The 20,322-nt window shown below is 47.0% G+C and overlaps 1 protein-coding gene across 3 annotated transcripts in view; it reads left to right on the forward strand.

The window, feature by feature from the left end:
- The first annotated feature begins 110 nt into the window (after positions 1 to 110).
- HDAC6 (histone deacetylase 6) overlaps positions 111 to 20,322 on the forward strand; it is a 36,601-nt gene continuing 16,389 nt past the window's right edge. The window contains exons 1-17 of one of the 3 annotated variants that reach the window (XM_053372188.1): positions 111 to 262; positions 3,821 to 3,927; positions 4,095 to 4,199; positions 4,760 to 4,848; positions 10,008 to 10,092; positions 10,451 to 10,491; positions 11,554 to 11,650; positions 12,146 to 12,243; positions 15,892 to 15,996; positions 16,805 to 16,873; positions 17,064 to 17,190; positions 17,384 to 17,449; positions 17,543 to 17,602; positions 18,852 to 18,941; positions 19,067 to 19,173; positions 19,260 to 19,327; positions 19,691 to 19,871. In XM_053372188.1, coding sequence (XP_053228163.1) covers positions 3,853 to 3,927; positions 4,095 to 4,199; positions 4,760 to 4,848; positions 10,008 to 10,092; positions 10,451 to 10,491; positions 11,554 to 11,650; positions 12,146 to 12,243; positions 15,892 to 15,996; positions 16,805 to 16,873; positions 17,064 to 17,190; positions 17,384 to 17,449; positions 17,543 to 17,602; positions 18,852 to 18,941; positions 19,067 to 19,173; positions 19,260 to 19,327; positions 19,691 to 19,871 — 1,463 coding nt within the window. In that variant the 5' untranslated portion in view covers positions 111 to 262; positions 3,821 to 3,852. The remainder of the gene's footprint in view (positions 263 to 3,820; positions 3,928 to 4,094; positions 4,200 to 4,759; positions 4,849 to 10,007; positions 10,093 to 10,450; positions 10,492 to 11,553; positions 11,651 to 12,145; positions 12,244 to 15,891; positions 15,997 to 16,804; positions 16,874 to 17,063; positions 17,191 to 17,383; positions 17,450 to 17,542; positions 17,603 to 18,851; positions 18,942 to 19,066; positions 19,174 to 19,259; positions 19,328 to 19,690; positions 19,872 to 20,322) is intronic. The other 2 variants (XM_053372186.1, XM_053372187.1) reach the window with 2 other exon arrangements.

The following is a 20,322-nucleotide window of genomic DNA, read 5'->3' on the forward strand; positions in this document are numbered from 1 at the left end:
CGTCCCCGACCCCCTCGCTTTCCTTCCCCTACTGACCGCTTTCTGCCCGTCTCCTCCGCGGCGCCGCCCCCTTCCCAGCGCGCTCCCCTCCCCGCCCGAGAGGAATGGTCCCGCCCAGCTCTTTCCCTCGCGCCGCGAACGGTTTCCCTCTCAGGGCCCGGGCGGCGCCAGGTGACAGCATCCGGCGGCGCCCTGGGGAGGAACCAAGTGCCTGGAAGACGGAGGGGTGTGCGCCAGTGCTCTGGGATAGCGGGAGCTCCAGGTGAGGAGAAGGAACAACGCCCCCCCCCGCATGGGCCGGGAGGGTAGTCGGGGGCCGCTGTCTTCCTCGCGGCCGGCCCGCGACCGCCCACCCCATGGCTGTCAACGGGCTACGCCCCGCTTTCCTTCCTTGGCCCTGTGAACGGGACCCGCCCCCCTCGGGTGTGGGCGTTTGTGGGGGGCTCTGGGGGTGGGAATGGCGTCGGGGTGTGTCTCCCCTCAGCCCTTGTCTCTGAGGAGAAGGGAGTTGCGGTACGTCAGGGGCGCAGAATCACAGAATTGGAAAGGGACCCTGAGGGTCATCTAGTCCGACCTCTTGGCGGGGTGAGGGGGGTGGGGTCCCCTCCTGCGTTCTTTGTCGTAGCTGAATCTGTATTTGTTTCTTGCCAGGGCTAGAAATATAAAAGGGTGCTTTGGGTTAAGGGACGGAGGGAGGAATTCGTCAAGGGGCCAAGGTCAAGCTTTTGACAGCCCGACTACTTGAGAGTAAATCCCGTTGACATCTAGAAGAACATACCTTTAAAGAACATTTATTGCATATATGGAAAATAATTGTGTACAGCTGAAAACGCCTGCAGCATTAAGATAAATTCAATGGTGTAAATAAGTTTTGATGGATGTAACAATGGAAAAGCGATTAGTACATGTAGTACATAGTGACATATGCAGGGATATAAGATATGTAAAATGAACCATGGGAAGAGAAGAAGGGAAGAGAAGAAGAGTAGGTAAAATGTTTTATCTAAAATTGTAAAACAGAAAATTTAATAAAAATCATATTTTTAAAAAGAGAGAGAGTAAATCCCATTGATGTCTTTGGGGATGACTCTCAAGCCAAGCATGCCCAGGTTCAGAGCCTGGACTGAGGAAAGGGAAAGGGTGGCATAAACAGACTGTACAGTACAAGCGGAGAGCACACAATAGAGACAAAGGCAGGATAGAGACCAAGAGAAATGTTTTTGTCTTTGGGGAAAGGGTAGGAGCTGTCTGGCAATTGGAGAAAGACTGTGTAGCATCACCAGGGCATCAATTGCTTTTTTTAAAAAAGGATATAACAGACTTTGCACATGTAAAGCATGTGTGAATCTCTCTCCTTTTGATGTGCATGTGTGAAAGACAGGAATGGGGTTTTAAATCTGCTCACCCAAAGACTGTAAAACCATTGAATGGCCATCCTTGAATATTTTTTAGTTTCAACCTTCCAGCAATCCTTGTGGCAATTGTGAATAGGTGGCGCTCTATGCGGATAATTTTTTTTTTGCCTCTTCTTGCTGCTTCTTTCAGTACATAAGACCATAGGCAGCTGCTTTATTCTGAGTCAGACCTTTGGTGGATCTACATGCCCGTGAATTCGAAAACAACAAAAACCAGAGCAATTTAGCTCAGTATTTTCCATAGTGACAAGGCAGTGGGTCTCCAGGGTTTAAGGCAGGAGTCTCTGCCAGCCCTACCTGGAGACGTCAGGAATTGAACCCAGGACCGTCTGCGTGCAAGGTAGATGCTCTACCACAGAGCTATGGGTGCTCGGGATGGTACATTTTAACCTGGAGACCATTCTCTCTGAGTACTGAAACACCTGCTCCCTGCCTTGCAGACCTTTTCCACCTGGCCTGGGAGGGCGGGACCCTGGCTCATTCCAGCTACAAAAAGCCGAGGTGGCTGAACAGGGGACACCTTACTCTCTAGACAGTGCTGGACTTCATCTCCCATCAGCCCCACCCAACAGGGCCAATGGTCAGGGATGACAGGAGTTGTGGTCCACCAAGGGTTTTTGATTGACTTTAGTGGCTAAACTCTATGCCTCATCCTGCCAGCACTAGGAAGGCTTTGGTGAACCTCTGTGGGAAGAGAGCCTTTTGGAATGGCTGCTGAGAAATTATGACAGTCGTACCTTGGACGCTGAACGGAATCCGTTCTGGAAGTCTGTTCAACTTCCAAAACGTTTGACTTCCAAGGCGTGGCTTCCAATTGGCTGCAGGAGCGTCCTGCAGCCAATCGGAAGCCGCGCCAGATGTTCGCCTTCTGAAAATCATTTGAAAACCGGAACAATCGCTTCTGGTTTTCGATCGTTCAGGAGCCGAAACGTTCAAGTTTACAGGCGTTTGGCTTCCGAGGTTCCACTGTACTTTGTCACTTGAATGCCAGCCTTCTCATCGTGTCTAAAGGTCTTTAGGTGAGGTTCTGCATTGTGTGCCTTTGTCACCAAGAAAGTCCATCCAGGCCTAGTCTTGACAATTGCAGATGAAGAGCTAAAAGTACAAGCCTAGAGAGGCCTACTTATAAATAACCTTCATTGTTTTCCAGGGAAGCTTATTCCCAGGTAAGAGTGTATAGAAGAGCTTTCCAAACTCTTCATGTTGGTGACACACTTTTTAGACATGCATCATTTCATGACAGTTTTACTAGCAAACTGGAGGTTAAACTAACCCCTTATAAGAGTGTTTGCTCGACACACCTGCACACTGCAGCCGACACACTAATATGTTGTGACACACAATTTGGAAAGCTCTGGTGTATAGGATTGAAGCTTAAAACTGTTTCTGGCTTATATGATGTGACTTGAATTCTCTGCTGTGCAATACAATAACAATCCCTCCAGATTGAAAGTTAGCATGTCAAGGCGAGGAGCTCTAGCCTAGCATTCACCAGCCGTGCTGATTATGCAGGGTCTTATCTGCTGTGGCTCCCCATCTCTGGAATTTGATAATCTTTCAGAAGGCTTATGAAGGCCTTTAGGAAAGCTTCTAGAATGCTGGAGGTGTGATAAAGTTAGTTTTAATTTCCTGTTGCTTTTTTGATCAGTTGGCTTTGGGGGGTGTATGTTAGAAGAGTTTTTTAATGGTTTTTATTAGTGTTTCTTGTTCTAAGCTGCATCAAGAGCCCCAGGGCCTGTACTTTAAGCAGAGTATACATTTTAAAATGATAATGAATTCTCCATTTAAGCAACCCTGCCCTCAAATCTTAGTAAAATAGGTGTTGGTGTGCTTCCTCTCTTGCTAATTGCCTGCCAATATTCTTTCATTTCTCCCTCTTGAGTCTCCCCCATTAGCTAGCCTCTTATTTTCTTTATGGGTCTGTCCAAATGAGCCCTATTACATTATTTTCTTTATTACTTTACAGGCATTCCCTACTCTGACACTTATCTTAATAGGCTCTATTAAACAGGCCCTAGATAATAGGACCTGGCAGGCCAGTTCCTTGGCAGATGGTTTTCCCTTTCCATGGGCCTCTGGTTCCATGACAATCCTAACATTAGTGGGTGGGGCTATTTCAAGGGGTGGGAGGCCATTCAATGGGATCTATGTACTTTCCTCACAAGTGATGTATTTTGTCAGTAAGAACAGAAAATAATCTTGTGGCAATCTTAAAGACTTAACACCTTTATTATGGCATAAGTGTTTTATAAACTACAGTCCGCTTCATCAAATGCATGACATGGCTGGCTGTTTGAGGGGAATCTGGTGTTTGGATTTGGGGTGTTGGCTGCAATGGATGGGTTGTTCAGGTGAGCTCCAGGTTCTCTTTGTAACATGAGTTTTTCTTCCTTTCCCTTCCACAGGGCTGGAATAGGGGGCATCTGTTGCCCCCACGATGGCTTCTGATGTTGGAGATGCCCAAATATTAGAACCCCCTTCTGTGTCGCCTTTGGAGACTCGCGCACCCACGGTAAAGGAGCCCCTTATTGGGGTGGTGGGAGATGGGAGGCAATGCCTAGAGTCCAGTTTTGTAAGTCGTGATTGGGTAAGAAAAGAAACTACCCTTTCTGGTCTGTGAAAGAGAGGAGAGGCTTGCTGCCTCTGTTGACACCCTGTGCTACCTCTTGGCTTCTCCAGAGGAAGACTAAGAAGAAGGGAGGGTTGCCAGACGCCAAACGGAAAGGGCGGGCCAAGCGGTTGAACAAAGATGCGGAGGATCTGCTCTCAAGCATGCAGCGATTGGTAGGTTGAGCACTTGGAAACGTGAGCTTTGGTGCTGGGGAAGCAGCATTGGCTGTTGGGGAGTGTTTGGATAGAATGTGTACACATGCATGCACCCGTGTGGCCAGAGGGACCTTGGAAGATGGCACGCTTGCTGGGGAAACTGAGCTGACGGACTGTGTTTGGTCTTTTTTCTGGAAATATGCCCTCATTTGTTCTCATAAGCCCTTGGGGGCAGAATGCTTTGGCTCAGTGCTGTTGAGAAGGTGCCCTGTACCTTCCTATATTGTGTAACGAGTGAGTCCTGCATCAAAACGTTGATGGGTAAAGCATTCCTCTTCAGGATGTTAACCAGACTGCTCTGCTCTTTTTCCAGGGGGCTGCAATTTTAGCTGCTGAAGGATTGGCCACCTTAGAAAAACATAGCTATTGGTATCTAAGATGTTACCTGATTTCTTTTTAAGTGAAAAGCATGATTGTGATGGATGGGAGTGGTGCTATATGCATGCAGTTGGGGGGTTAAAGGAGACTCCCCACACACTTTACTTACAGCGCTGTTCAATATTGTGCCTTTTAACTAGGATCTCACCACAGAATGTGCTACACCAGTGGGGACTGGCCTGGTTTGGGATGAACGGATGACACAGTTTCACTGCACATGGGATGAAAGGTATTTAGGAGTGAAAGCGTGGTTTTCAAGTCTTTGTTTTGATAGCTTGAGTGTACCCAGAAAACGTAAAGTGGCTTAGATTTCAGGACTTCTTCCCTCTCATGAAACTAGAACCCAGGGCCATACCAGGAAGCTACTATACTTTGGCTCCACAGCTGGAGGCAGGATACTTCCAAATACCAATTGCTGAAAGCCACAGGAGGGGAGAGTGCGGTTGTGCTTAGGTTCTGCTTACAGACTTCTCATAGGTGCCTGACTGGCCACCATGAGAACATGATGCTGAACGAGATAGCCCACTGGCTTGATCCAACAGACTCTCCTTATGTTCTTAAGCTGAATGTTAGAAGCCTTCCTGCCCCGTTTGCAGGCTTCCCAAAAGGCCGCTTATTGGCCACTGTCTGAAACCGAGCGTTGAACGTTGATCTGATTGATCAAGGCACCCATCTCATTGGACTCAATAGACTATCATGCTGTGTGAACCAACATGATTAAGATGGAGCTGATCCTGACCCTAAGTTGCATAAAATTTTCATAATTATATTTTATATCAAACAACTCTTTTATGGCTATGTCCAAATCCAAAGAGCGTCTCCATTTGAAACTGGAGCCTATTTCAGGCAAAAAGTAATGAATTTGGCCACTTCTTATGTTATGACAAATTATTATAAATGCTCATACCCCCCATATATATATATAGAGAGAGAGAGTGTGTTTCCTGTCAAAAGACAAGCAGGGAAAGAGCCAACTGAGGCTATCTACAGTCTATTTTTTTTTTTATAATATTTTTATTGAACAATTTTTTTATATAACAGAAACAAAACATACATGAACAAACATTCAACAATAATAAAACATAAAACAAGTAGCATTTCATGACCCAATTTCTAAACCTTACTTCCTCGACCTCCTCATACTTCCCGTTTCTGTATTCCAAATTCTTACAGTTATTCAGCGAAATCTTGCCTTATTTTATTATAAATTTATGCTAATCACCCTTATTCTCTTTGTCATAACCATTACTGATAGTAACCATTTATTTTAATCCAACATCATTCTGTCTCCAATTTTATGATATTTCTAAGTAATCCTTGAACTTTTTCCATTCTTCTTCCGCCGCTTCTCTTATCTACAGTCTAGATTGACACCAGGGAACCTGTGTCTGCCATCAGCACAAACTCCCATCAGCTTAGCTAGCGTGGCCAGTGGTCAGGGATGATGGGAGTTGTAGTCCAACAACACCTAGAGGCCTACAGGTTCCCCAGCTTTGATCTAGATGGACTGATGCATCGCTTCTAAAATCTGATGTCACCAATTTCAGACCAAACAATTGTCACAGCTGTAACCACTTTCCTCAGACCATGTAGTTATTCCTTGCCTCTAGCCCCAGTTTCAGTGTCCTACTCTCTAAAACGCTGATATAATATGGGGTGTTGTAATGGGAATTGGGGTTGCTTATGCGTAAAATTCCAAACTGCTCCAAGCGGGTTGTATAGCGAAACCTTTCCCTAGTTTGACAGCGCCTTACAACGCGACTGTCTTAATCACTGGCAGAATCCGTCAGTGGGCGTTTCCTGAACTTCTTCCAACATAAAAACTCCTTGACAGCCAGTCTCCGCCTAGCTTCTCTGCGCGGAAGCCTTCTGCGCAGAGTAGGCGTGCCAAGCGGAGGTCCTGCGCTCTCCCCACTGATCTCACTGGAAGAGTCTCAGAGCCTTCCCTCCGAAGTACTCTCAGCCTCCCCTTTCTTCCTGGTGTCACCTTGGTTTCCTTCCCCAGCGGAAGCTCTCTCTCTCTCCTTGCTAGTTCCCTCCCCTGCATCATTGGAGCGACTTCCCTCTCCGCTAATCTCTGATGTCAGTTCCCTGACAGGTGTATTATATAGGCATGCCTAAAATCAGGAGTTGGGATGTGTGTGTTTTTCTTCTGCAAGGTGAATCTCTCCTTCCCCACTTCATACTTCATACAGGAGACAGACATTCTCGCTTCCAAGTCATACATTGACTTAGGCCACAATCCCATACAAACTTAACTGGGAGTAAGACCCACTGAAGCTGATGTGGCTTATTTCTGAGTAGACATGTCTAGGATAGCAATGTTAATCTTCAGTTTTGAGTCTCAACACAAGAGGGCTGCCTGCCTTTTTTTAAATTTAAAATGATGCTTGTATGCTGTGCTTTTGAAAGCATATTTGGCATCATATTTGGAGGTGGGTCAGTAGAGAATATCAGCTCCAGGAATATTGAGAAAGGGGATTGATAATGCCCGAAATACCAGCTAATGAGCCCCTTGTACTGCTTGTTGCTGCTGCAAACTGGTGTAGCAGGTTTCTCTCTCTTCCCTCAGCCTCCTTCCCCAAACTCAATCCTGGGAGGACAATGTATACCAGACCAAAAACAGTGTGCATTATTTCACTTAAGCACGCACGCCCCCCCACCCCGCCCATTGCAGCTTTTAGGAACTCCATATGCCCTTGTTAACTCGGTGTCAACCTTCTTATGATTGTTTCTACTGATGTTTGAATGCCTTGAAAGAGAATGGGAGGGGGGAAGCTGTGGGGGAAAGTTTGTTGGTTTGAAAACACATACTAAGATATATGTGGATAATGCTACCCTTAGGCCCTGCTAGACTATGTTTCCCCCATTATGCACTCTGCTGCAAGCAGTTTGGGAATCTAATGTATGTTTCCTAATTCCAAAACCATTGATTATTTTTTTCCCGGCAGGGGGGGAAAAGTACCCTTGGTTTGGATGTGGGTAAATATATAATCCTGAACTTATCCTCCTTTGTGCTGCCTGTACATCCATGCTGTTTTTATTATTATTATTATTATTATTTCATCCCACTTGACTCACACTTCCAGTGTAGTCTGAACACAGTTCCACCACACACTCTCCACTATTCTCCCTCTCCCTCTTGGTTTACCCCTCTTGCCCTTAATATCCGGCCATTGTGTTGCCCCTGCATTCTTGGCCTCTGCTCCAGTGCAAATCTCATGTTAGCCTTCCTCTGTAGGGTCTGTGTTTCTCACACTTGGAGAGAAGCAGTTGCAATTTCATCATTTAGGCTGCAATCCGACGCAACAGAGATTGGGAGAGAACCTGTGGCCCTTCAGATGCTGATGGGCAGTCGTTCCGTTGGCCACGTTGACTGGGGCTGATGCAAGTTGGAGCCCGGCGACACCTGGAAAGCCACAAGTTCTGCATCCCTGATCTAGAATCTGGTTTTGCACTTGGCAGGTGCAACTGGTGCAGTGGGACGGTACTGCACTGTTGCCCTCCTGAGGGTGAGACTTTGTGGGTGCGCAGGTGGCACCTTCCGCTCAACACTTGCACAGCCAACCTTAACCCTGCATCATGCCAGTAAGTCCTGTCAGGAGAGCATTGGTATGGCACCATGCCGGCCACTCCGCGATACTTGTGTGACTACCTGCAAGCACCTATCTCCTGATTCCTACGCAGATACTTCCTCCTGTACCATTTTGGTTGTTTCGAAAATTGCCACAGCATTCTGGGAGCCACATCCATGTGAGGTGGGAAAGGTAACTCTGATAAAGCATTACTGGATATTACTGGAGTAGCATGAGATTTAGCCATGCCAAAGAGGCTGTCACACCACTCCCACAATGGAGAGACTGTTTTCTAGAATCAGTGAAACAAAGCAGCCCTTTCCCACCCACCCCCACTCGGATTGTACCAGTTCAGGCTGAAGGTAGCGGAATTTGTGTGTGTGTGTTTTGCATAATTGAATGGTCCTCCAAGTGCAACCCCCTCCCCACCTTCCACAATACAACCCTCTCTACAAGTACTAGTGTACCAGGGGGAAGAGTTCAGCACTCTCCCTGGAGTAATTCTTTTCCCCAATTTATAATAATAATCTTGGGATATGTGCTTCTTTTCCACATGGGAGCATTCAAGCAGGGCATCTTAATGGACAGCATAGGAGCCAGCTCCAGGTGGTCTTGGGTGCTTGGGCACCCACAATAATATCATTATGGGGGCTGGGCACCCACAAAGTCGATGAGGAAGAGGAGCTGGTGGTGGCTGTCTCAATGCAGACATGCAACGTCACACACATGCGCCTGCATATAGTGCTTGTGACATCACATGCATGGCATGCAACGTCACATTACGTTTTTGGAGGAGCTCCCCATTGTGCATCATGCATGTGATGTCATAAGCACTATGAGCAGGTGTGTGTGTGATGTCGCATGTCCGCGTTACGGCGGTGGGCACCCACAGTCCTGAGGGCAAGATGGTACCCCTGGTGGACAGTCCTTTATTCCCATCAGCCCCACTAGCATGACCTAGTGGTCAGGGGTGACTGGAGCTGTAGTCTGGCCACATCTTGGAAGGCTTCTGGTTTCCTTTTATTTATAAATCTATCACCATCAAGCCTAGTTAGGGACAGAGAAGTAAACTATATATTTGAAATATAATAAATGAATGAATAGAGAATTGTTTGAGAAGCACTGAGGATTGAGTTTCCCATATTTTAATCCATTACCATAAAAGCTCAGAGTTGCCATGTGTCTTCGTAAGCTACTAGATTCTCTGAAAATTGCCATCTTCTGCACATCTATTCCAATTTCAAAGTCTCACACTTCAGACTACTCAACAGTAGCTTCTGATTGTAGTCTGTTGTTCAGTCTCCTCACCTGTTCTCCCCACTGCCATCCATAATCTGCAACCCTAGTATTTCATTCCCTTCCACTTTAATTCCAGTCTCCCCTATATCCCTTCCTGTCTTCTCCTTCTTTCATTGTGCTCCTTCCTTGATGATGATGGTGGTTTAAAAAGTCTTGATAATAAGGCTTTCCTTACCCAACCCTGCTTGTTTTGCTGTAATTTTTAATCTGTCAGATTAAAGGGCTGGGATCTTGATAAAGATTACCAACTTGCCTCTAATCAGACATCATCAGAGTCTGCCTTGGGTCAAGAGGTATCAGTTGTGCCTGTGTGTATTTTGTTCAGGTTGGATGTTGTTGTTATTTTTCCCTTTCTTCTCAGGGTGAGAATCTCCCTGCAACACCCCCTCCACCCAAATCCTTCCTGACTCCTTAGTTTGTTTGTTGACCCAAAGCATCCCGATCCTTCTACCTTCCTCCAACTTAATGTGCTTTTGATTTATCCTACACCCCTCTTGGTTACCTCTTTCCCCAGTTTCCCAGAGTGTCCAGAACGGCTGGTGGCCATACGAGATAAATTGCTGCAATGTGGACTGCTGGAACGTTGCATCCCAGTTGAGGTGAGAAGAAGGGGAGCAGGTGGGGGCAAAGAGGAACTCAGGGGTGGGCAGAAGGGTTGAGAGTCAGTGTAGTGTAGTGACTGAGGATATCAGACTGAGACTTGGAGAGACCTGAGTTCTAATGCTCCCTCAATCTACTGTGAAGCTCAGCTGGGTGTCCTTGGGCCAGTCACTCACTCTTGGCCTAACCCACCTTGCAGGGTTGTTTTGAGGATGAAAGCAGGAGGGGAAAGAGCTACATAAACCTCCCTGAGCTGGTTGGAGGAAGGATGGGGCAAAATCTAATAAATAATAGCTGGGGAATGAGAAATCCAGAATATTTTCCCCAGGTACTAAACGTTCATCTCTTTCTTTACAGGCTCAAGAAATTTCTGAGGAAGAAATCCTCTTGGTTCACAGGTAAAATCAGATGTTCGAGCTGTAGGGTGGGGGTGGGCAGGGAGCTGGTTCATGGACTTGTAGAGGAGATATGGAGATTGTGCATCATTGGAAAGCCTCCTTGGAAAGCCTGGTCCTGCTGATACGCATTGCATTTTTTTGTTGGTTCAAGATAAAATGAGTATATAGAAAGGAGAATTCCTGGATGCCAAGATCCACATTTGGGGCAAGTACTTTTTGTTGGGGGAACCCAGCAGAGACTTAAAATCATAAAATATGCTGCAAAGTAAAACATGGAAATATAGGCTGTTAGACCTTTAAAATATGTCCTTCCAAGTTCTTTCTCCTAGCATAGAAAAAGACCACATGTTTAGTAAGTTGAAAATGGTTTATTTTCCACCACATGTGGAGGTATATGCCTATGGAGGTTCAGCCTCTCCAGCATTTAGATGAAGTTCCTTGGTTTATCAGCGCCAGCTTTTGTGGGTGTTAGAGACCAACTAATAGAAGCAACTCCAGAACTAGCTCAATTAAATACCTTCCAGGAAAACAACAGACATGCACATGACGAGGAACTCAGGTCACACTCTCAGCAGCTAGAAACATCATAACTAGACACTGGAAGAGCCTATATGTACTTTTCCTTGTTTATTTGTTTGTTTTATAACATAAGAAAATCTTCAATAAAAAACTATTTTTTAAAAAAGTTTTACTTACAAACTTTCCAAAGGTCAGGTTCATGTGTTTCAGCATTCAGAAAAAGTTGCACAGGCAGTAAAGCTTGGCTTAGTTCCAAAGTGCTGAAAGTTCCTAAACTATGGGTATTGAAATTCAAGAGAGACTTGTTGGAGCCATACAGTCTGAGCTGGAGCACCCATCTCAAACCTTTTTATTCACTGAGCTTCTCAGGTAGGTTGGAGATTGAACAATAGGCTTCATTACCCATTTTCTGTCAAGATAAGGGAAAGTGACCTTGCTAAGCCTGGCAGGATAGCTTTCTTTATGGTATTGGCCCCTTCATCCATTATAATTTGACTTAAGCATGATGGTTATATGAGGCTGGTTATCCCACATTTTTAACAGCCCCGAGTACTTGGCCCTGATGAAATCTACTGAAACCATGAGTGAGGCTGAGCTGAGATCTCTGTCGGACACGTATGATTCTGTCTATCTGCACCCAGTGAGTATCCACAAAGCTCTGTACGTTCCCCATGGCACTTGGTATCTGAACAACAATCGAGTCATCTGAGCTTTTTTAAAAATAAAAAGTAGAGCAAGTTTCTAGCTCTGGAAGCTTCTGTTGAATTTAATCACTCCTTTGCAAGAGCATCCCTCTCCCCTCCTTCGTACTGTATTTGCCTACAGTCTGAGGCTGTATATATACCATATATTTAAAGTGCATTTAGAGCACACAGACCTCCAAAAGTATCCTGGGAACTGTAGTTTAAGAGTGATGGGAGTTGCAGCTATCAGGGATGAACTACATTTCCCAGTATTCTTTGGGTGGGTGAAGGGATTGCTTTAAATGTACGGTGTGTCTATGGAGCCTGAGAGAATCCCTTGAGGATGTATGGTGAAAATCTATAGGTGGCAAGAGGACCCTTAAGCTCTTGAGTGGGTAGCCTGTTTATGGGATGCAGGGTATAGCATCTGTTAACCTGGCTCTCTTTCCCAGAATTCCTACCGCTGCGCCTGCCTCGCTGCTGGTTCTGTCCTGCAACTTGTGGAGAAGGTGCTGGCTGGGAAGCTGCGTAACGGCCTGGCTCTGGTCAGGTATGGCAGAAACAAGGATCCTTTTTGTTGTTTGATTTTGGGGCGGGGGGGGGGGGGAGTCGTGCTTAAATGTGGTCCTGGAGCTCCATCAAGAGCACACTTGGCTCCTCAATTTTACAGGTTACCTCGCAAGTGTAGGAAGGGACATAAATTCTTCCAGTGTGTTATGCGCAAAGGACACATGTGCTTCTCTTTGGTGTGTCTGTCTGTCTGTCCTTCCTTCCTTCCTCCCCCCCACCCCCGCTTCACACCACAAGCCAGAAGGAAAGTTTCTCTATATGCAAAAAACACCCCAAAAATCCAGAAACCAGGAAAACAGATTTAAGCTGATATTTAAGAGAACTTCCCATGTCAGGTGTGCCATCTTTGCAGGGCCATGAGGGCCAAAGACCCCCCCCCCATTTCATTGAGGGGTCTGGGCCCCCTCAATATTTTGCAGCTGGTCGGGCCCCATTGGGCCCTTCCATAGCTGTGACTATGCCCTGTCAGGCCTTTCGGAGGGCACGGCAGCCCCTATTGGGCCTCTTTCCACTGTGTGACATCATGCATGCACACCAGGCCCCCACAGTGTTGGGCGTGCCTGTCCCATGCTCAGGCAGAAACTAGATCAGAGTATGCAGCATCATGCCCACTATACGTTGCTGGGTGTCAGTTTTGCTGCAAGGAGGAGGGGGTCCTCGAATGGGTCATCCACCCCGCACTTGCTCCACCAGGCAGGTCATGTGCAAATGAAACATTTGTACCCACCCCAGCTCCTCCTGCCTAGCTCCCAGTGCAGGTTGGGCGAGAGCCCTGCAGTATTTGAAAGTGTGGTGAAGTTAATCAGTTACATGATGGCACAGAGGGCACTTAGTTTAGTCCCTTATTTTCTGCCGATTCCTCTGGTAGGGAAAGCATGAGAGCAGGCGATGGGTCTGGTTCCCCAGCGGAGGAGATTATTGGCCGTGCTGGCTGGGGCAGATGGGAGTTGGAGTCCAAGAACTTCTGACAGGCACCACGATGACTGTCCCTGATTTAAAAAAGCAAAGCCAGAACCAGTGTTTTGTTTGCTACCTGCTTTAATATGCAGTGGAGGAGTGTTGCTGAGTATGTGAGTGCTGAACCCTTACCTCAATCCCCAGGCCATTTTCGCTGAAAACAAAAACAAAAAACTTGGAGCCTGGTGCTGGTAAAAGTAGGGGAGAAATGGTAAGGAAGGAAGATGAATATCGCTGGTGCATGCACATTCACACACACAGGGCCAGATTTAGGTTTGATGAGGCCCTAAGCTACTGAAGGTAATGGGGCCCTTTATATGTCCACCTGTCCTTTGCCAACAACAGATTGTCACTGTTTTGTGTGTTTAATATATGCCAAATAGTTATTTATGGACCTAATAGATATCTAAAGCCATTTGCACATAACAAAAAATGTATTTTATCAAAGTAATGGAAATGTTTTTGGGGGACAGGAGGCGGGCAGGTGTGGAGGATTCCCTGGTCCTGAATGGGGTAACTGTGCCCCTGAAGGACCAGGTGCGCAGCCTGGGAGTCATTTTGGACTCACAGCTGTCCATGGAGGCACAGGTCAAATCTGTGTCCAGGGCAGCTGTTTACCAGCTCCATCTGGTACGTAGGCTGAGACCCTATCTGCCTGTGGACTGCCTCGCCAGAGTGGTGCATGCTCTGGTTATCTCCCGCTTGGATTACTGCAATGCGCTCTACATGGGGCTACCTTTGAAGGTGACCTGGAAACTAAAGGGCCTTGGTCCAGTATATCTGAAGGAGCGTCTCCACCCCCATCGTTCTACCCGGACACTGAGGTCCAGCACCGAGGGCCTTCTGGCGGTTCCCTCACTGCGAGAAGCCAAGTTACAGGGAACCAGGCAGAGGGCCTTCTCGGTAGTGGCGCCTTCCCTGTGGAACACCCTCCCACCAGATGTCAAAGAGAACAACAACTACCAGGCTTTTAGAAGACATCTGAAGGCAGCCCTGTTTCGGGAAGCTTTTAATGTTTGATGTATTATAGTATTTTAATATTCTTTTGGAAGCCGTCCAGAGTGGCTGGGGAAGCCCAGCCAGATGGGCGGGGTATAAATAATAAATTATTATTATTATTATTATTATTATTATTATTATTATTATTATTATTATTTATTGTAATTGTTGAACTGAAATACAGTTAAGAAGAAGTATATTAATAGTGAAATAATTACCAGTGATATTTTAGGGAGCTGGCTAGCAGGCGGTGCCCATTACTTACATCATAGGAGCCTACACAACACAAAACACTGTTGCTGTATATAGGTTTAATTTTATTTGTTTTTTTTATCTTATATGTTGGAAATGTACATCCAGGGTTTTTTTCCTTTAAATTTTTTTGGGGCCCCCAAGAGAGTGGGGCCTTTAGCTGTAGCTTGTTTAGCTTATACGTAAATCTGGCACTGCACACAGAACACAAGAAAAGTGAGGCCATGACTTCTGTGTTTGCTGCATAATATCAAAAGCTGAATTTATATATATATATATATATATAAAGTGCTTCAGCAATGGAAGCTTATTTTATCATAGGATTTAGGTATATAATTTGTTTATTTCACTAACGCAGCATAGGATAAGTCTGGCTTTGGCCAGTTCCTCTTTCTCTAATGCCACTGCAGTGCCACCTGCTAGTGCCTCCTTCCAGCCCCTCTATGGCTCTGGTACAGAATTGAAACAGAGAGCATATTGGGGGGGCCACCAGGTGGCGCATTGGAAGATGGCCGACAATAACATCTCTCTGACCCACACGAGGCTGCTATGGGAAGTATGCAGTCTTCCCAACCCCCCAAGGAGATGGGGGGGGACTGCCTTGCCAGTGGTGTCCATAATGCACCCCCAGAATCGAAAGAAGGGGGTGCCGGACACTTGGCACGAGCCCTCGGTGAAGTCCGCTCTTCCTGACGCTGTCTCCAATTAGCGTGTGCTGGTTCGCTTTAGCTCGGAAATATAATTGGAAACATATAATTGGAAAGAAGCTAAAGCACATACATCAAGCAAAGTTCGGGAGATAAGACTGCTGATTAATGGATCTCTGTGATTGGAGCGACAGACGGGACAAATAAATCAAGTGATGAACCACCATTAAGAGACTGGTATGTTTGGAGTGAAAAGAAGGGGGGTGGAGGAAAAAACTTTTCTTTTCCTTGCCTTATGTGAATATTAATAACCCTCCACCCCAGAAAGAAGATCGCTGCATTTTATTAATCACAAGCAGGAATTCAAGAACTGGGGGAGAGGAAGTAAGCATTGAACCAGCCCCCTCCCCACTCCCACAGAATTCAAGAGCAAAACAAACAACAAACAAGAATAATAATATTAAAGCAAAAATATCCACACCTGGAAAACATTTAGTTCCTCTGAACAAGGGCTGGGGGGCTAATGGAAGGAGCCCCCCTTGTCTGATCCAGGAGCAGATGTGTGGTTGTGCTTTTCAACTGCTTCCTTTTCATGGTGCTTTCTCACAAGACAGTTGTGAGAAGGCATGTGATGATGTCTCCAACACTTTTGGGAACATCCCCTAGAGGCCCACCAAAGTACAAGGCTGGACACTTTCTGGAATCACCAAGTCTCTCTTCCTGATGTGACATTCTCATTCTGGGGTTAGCCAATGTTACCTTTTTGGTTTCAGGCCACCTGGACACCACGCTCAACGTGACAAGATGGATGGCTACTGCATGTTCAACAATGTAGGCCTCGCAGCCCAATATGCGCGGCAAAAATTGGGAGTGGAGCGGTGAGTATCATCGTGGACCCACGTCAGAGGTGCATAGAGGCAGGCCTCCTAAATGAACTCTTTCATTTTTACAGCATGTATCCTCAAACCTTTCTCATAGGAGAGCAATCCAGGACTTTGGTCCTCTGTTGAGCGAGGATCAAGGCTATTAATCTACCAAAGAAGAGCCTTCTAATGTCCCTTTTCCAGACTTTTTCAGCAGTGGATCTTTGCCTCCCTTTTTACAAAGAAACATGGCTGCTCTTGATGGCAAATTGTAGCTGCTTTGTAGAAAATACAGCAGTCACCCGCCTTGTACTTGTGCAGAAAGGGAGTGTAGAGTTATCCTGAGCTGAAGTTTCAGTAACAATTTGCCATTTCTTTTAAAGTAAAGTGCAGCTGGTACATTTATGTCAAATTGTGGATAGCATAGGAACTAAGAAGCCCCTGGTTCCAATGTCATCTTTACCATGAACCCATTAGCTGTCCTAAGGCTAGCCAGTATTCTCTCGGCTTCAGAAAATCCATCTGTCCTGTGAGGGGGAATAATATTGGCCTACAGGGCTGTTACTACAGGGCATTGCAGTAATTGGGGGATGCCTGAATACTAGAAATAAAAATGCTAATAATTACAGAGAAATGGAGCTGGGTTTCATCAGCATACTGGTGGCATCTTATCCCAAATTTTGCAGGTCTACAATATCTAGGACTCATTGGAGGGATGTCATTGACAGTGAGCATTGATGGTAACTCTTCTTTTTTCAGAAAGCTGAGCTCTGTGTAGTTCTCTCTTATTATTGGTGACCCTTCATGTTTCTTTCCCTTCTAGGGTGCTTATTGTTGACTGGGATGTGCATCATGGACAAGGCACCCAGTACCTCTTTGAGGACAATCCCAGGTGCAGAATAAAAGGGATCAGAGGGTATTGGACAAGACTGTTGGGGGTGAACAGGAATTTGCAAAAGAAGGGGTGGTCTAGTTAAATACGGGCTGCAGGCTGGTAGCCCAACTGGGCTAAGAGTGCTGGAGCTTGGCCGATGGGCAATATTTCTCCTCACTGCTGTATCTGCCATGGTTTCTGTTCATAGCATCCTCTATTTCTCCATCCATCGCTATGAAGGGGGCAGCTTCTGGCCCCACCTTTTAGACTCTGACAGTCATGCTGTGGGCAGAGGTCGGGGAGAGGGCTACAACATCAACCTGCCCTGGAATCAGGTAGGAAATGCTGGTGGGTGGGGTGCCCTTTACCTGTAGAGTGATTTACCTGTGTCTTTTGGGCCACTGGCCCAAACTCAATAGTGGCAGCTCTAAGACAAGGTTTTTTGTGTGTCTGTTTGTGTTTCAATGAGTTGCTTATGGATTAGGGCTCTCCTTCAAGAGTTGTAATGTGCTCTGTCTGTCCCTCCAGATAGGGATGTGGGATGCTGACTACCTCTCTGCCTTTTTGCATATCCTGCTGCCTGTGGCCTTGGAGGTGAGGATTGGGAAGTAGAATTGTTTGGTTAATGGGAGATCAAGTGAGATCTTTGGCTTACCCATTTCCTTTTGGGTTGCTTGTTTCTTGCAGTTTCAGCCCCAGTTGGTCCTGGTTGCTGCTGGTTTTGACTCTGTAATCGGTGACCCCAAGGTATGAAAATGTCTTTCGCAAACTCTACAGAACAGCCCTCCCTCCTCAGCAGTTTTCAGGCTTCTATCTGAAGGGAACCATTCTACACAGATTTCTTGCAGAACGCCTATTACCCCAAAGAGGATTTAGGAGTGTGTCCTGGGCTCACATTTTCCATGCAGAGTCTGTTGGGCTGCACGTTTGCCCTGTAAGAGGGAACTTTTTGCCTTAGAATGTGCCCAGCCCTGTTGCTGCACATTGCAGGGAACAATCTGCAATGCTGGACAGACTGTCTTCTCCACCGCAGCTGCTCAACATAGCTGTGCTGTTCTTCCCACCCTGCTGTCCTAAATCCCCCAGACCAGCTGATAGCCAAGGCTTCTTGTCTCCTGTCTTGAAGACGTAAAAGAGAGAACAGGAAATGAAGTGATTCTCTGGCCACTTTGCACTTTGTGAACACTAGTGACAAGATGATGATTCTATGATTCTATGAGGCCAGGCTGCAAGTCCCGTTCTCCCCCTCTTGGTTCCAACTTCAGTGGTGAGCAGCTTGACTGAAGAGCTACTTGCACCAGGTGGGAAGGAGCAGATTGCTCTCCCAGCTTCAGCTTTTCATTCAAGCTGTGATTGGTGGGTGGGTGTGGGTGTGCGTGTGTGCATGCTGGGCGTGCTCATGTTCTTCCGTGTTGGTGAAAGTGATTTGGGGTGAAGGATTGCAGAGGCAGGAAGAGGGAGGGAAGGAATCTTCTCCCCACCTCTCATTCTGCAAATCCTCTGGTCCCTGCTTCTTCCGTGCTGCTTATCTAGATCTGAGGCATGCTTGAGCTCTAGGTAGACAACATGGTGGCACTTCCATCTGACTAGGAGGCAGAGGGGCCCTCCATCCTTTCTAGCAGTTGTCCCCAGCTTGGCTCACCCCCAGGTGATGCTGGACTCCAGCTCCTGTTATCCCTGACTATCAGGCATGCTGGCTAAACCTGATTGGAGTTGGACTCCAAGAACATCTGGAGGGCACATTGGTTAGATTGCTTTTATGGGGCCTAAAACACAATATATTAATTAGCCTTGTGGATCCAGCCCATGGAGCTGCTGGAGGCCCTCTAAAGAGCTTCTCAGGGGGCTGCAGTGGAGGCAACTAACTCACCTGACCCTCATATTTTTTCTGGGTTTTTTTAATCTCCTCTAGTAGAAACCACTCCCCACCCAGTCAGCCTGTACCCCAAAAGTAAGATATGAGAGCAAAATCCCCCACTTTTTTTTGCATCCGTAGGGGGAGATGTCAGCCACGCCAGCATGTTTTGCTCACCTGACACATCTGCTGATGCCGCTGTCTGGAGGCAAGCTGGTTCTGTCTCTGGAGGTGAGCAATGCACACTTTCCATCTTGTCCCTGGGCGAAGGAGAGTGGCTCCCGTACAGATCTAGCTGCTCTCCCAGGGAAGGGACTGTGGCCGTCTTATCTTCTCCCTTTCCTCCTCCTTTTCAGGGTGGCTACAATCTCCAGTCCCTGGCAGAGGGAACCTGCGCAGTCCTCAAGGCTCTTTTAGGAGACCCCTGTCCTCTCCTGGAGTCTCCTCTTACCCCGTGTGCCAGGTAAGAGAGCGGGTGCATTGGGCCCCCTCCCAAGCATTGTGCCTGAGCGTTTCCTGATGGCCGCCTTCACTTTTCCCTCCCAACAGTGCCCTCTGCTCCATTTCCCAGACCCTTGCAGTTCACAGCAAGTACTGGAAGAACCTCCGGAGAACCAGTGAGTTCCGCAGCCTCTGCCTCTGTTTTGCCCTCTTTCTAAAGCAGCAAGAAACAAACCTGGTCTTCTTTGGTTCTGCTCGCTTCATGCCAGGGCTGGCTCTGCCTCAGACAGCTTGATTTGGGGTGTCATGAAAAGGCATCAAATGGTTAACTCTTTAATGTGTTTTATTGTTGCCAGGAAGTGGGGGGCAATAGCCCTTGTGGCAGTACATGCTGCTTGTGGCTCTTGGTGGCTCTGCCTCAATCAACAAGATATCCTGGGCCAGACTGTCTTCTTAGTCCCACAGGCTGCAGTTCCTTCCAGGAAGCAGAGGAACCCAAATCACCTACTTTTCCCTGCCTTCCCCCCATAATGATTCAGGTACTGATGTGCCTCGGGAGAATGGAGGAGAGGCGGGCATAGTTTTTCCACCAGGCCACCCCTTGCCAGCAGCCGAGATCCTATCCAAGTCAGCGGCTGAACTGATGCTACCCCGGCCCCCTTCCTGCACTGGGCTGGTCTATGACGAGAAGATGACGGAGCATTACAACATGTGGGACAGGTAGGGATCAATTCCATGCACAGCTTTTAATGCAAGGCTTATGGTTCCTCTGCCACCATCCTGTGCTGCAGTTAGGCTTGAACAAAGCCTCCTGTGGGAGCCAATGGAAAGTTCTTTCCCCGCCCCCAAGCCCCAATACAGTTGCAGGGGGTTGGCTCTGGAAAGGGTTAACTACTGTCCTCTCAGCAGGAGCATCCCACACATACACCCTTTCGATGCCCATGCAATATGGGAGAACGATAATACTTACAGGGTTGCTGCCAAGGTTGCAGCTGCACCAGCAGTTGCCCAGAAAAGAAAGCTTCTATTGTGGGGGGGAACTCTCATTCACTCCCCCAAGAGCTTTTTTCTTATGTATGCAATTAAGGATGTGGGGAGGTGGCGCTTCCAGATCAGGACCACAATGTAGGGATGAATGGGGTCTCAAGAGCCAGTGTGGTGTAGTGATTAA

The sequence above is a fragment of the Podarcis raffonei genome, chromosome 17 (genome assembly GCF_027172205.1).
Source record: "Podarcis raffonei isolate rPodRaf1 chromosome 17, rPodRaf1.pri, whole genome shotgun sequence".
Classification (NCBI taxonomy): domain Eukaryota; kingdom Metazoa; phylum Chordata; class Lepidosauria; order Squamata; family Lacertidae; genus Podarcis; species Podarcis raffonei.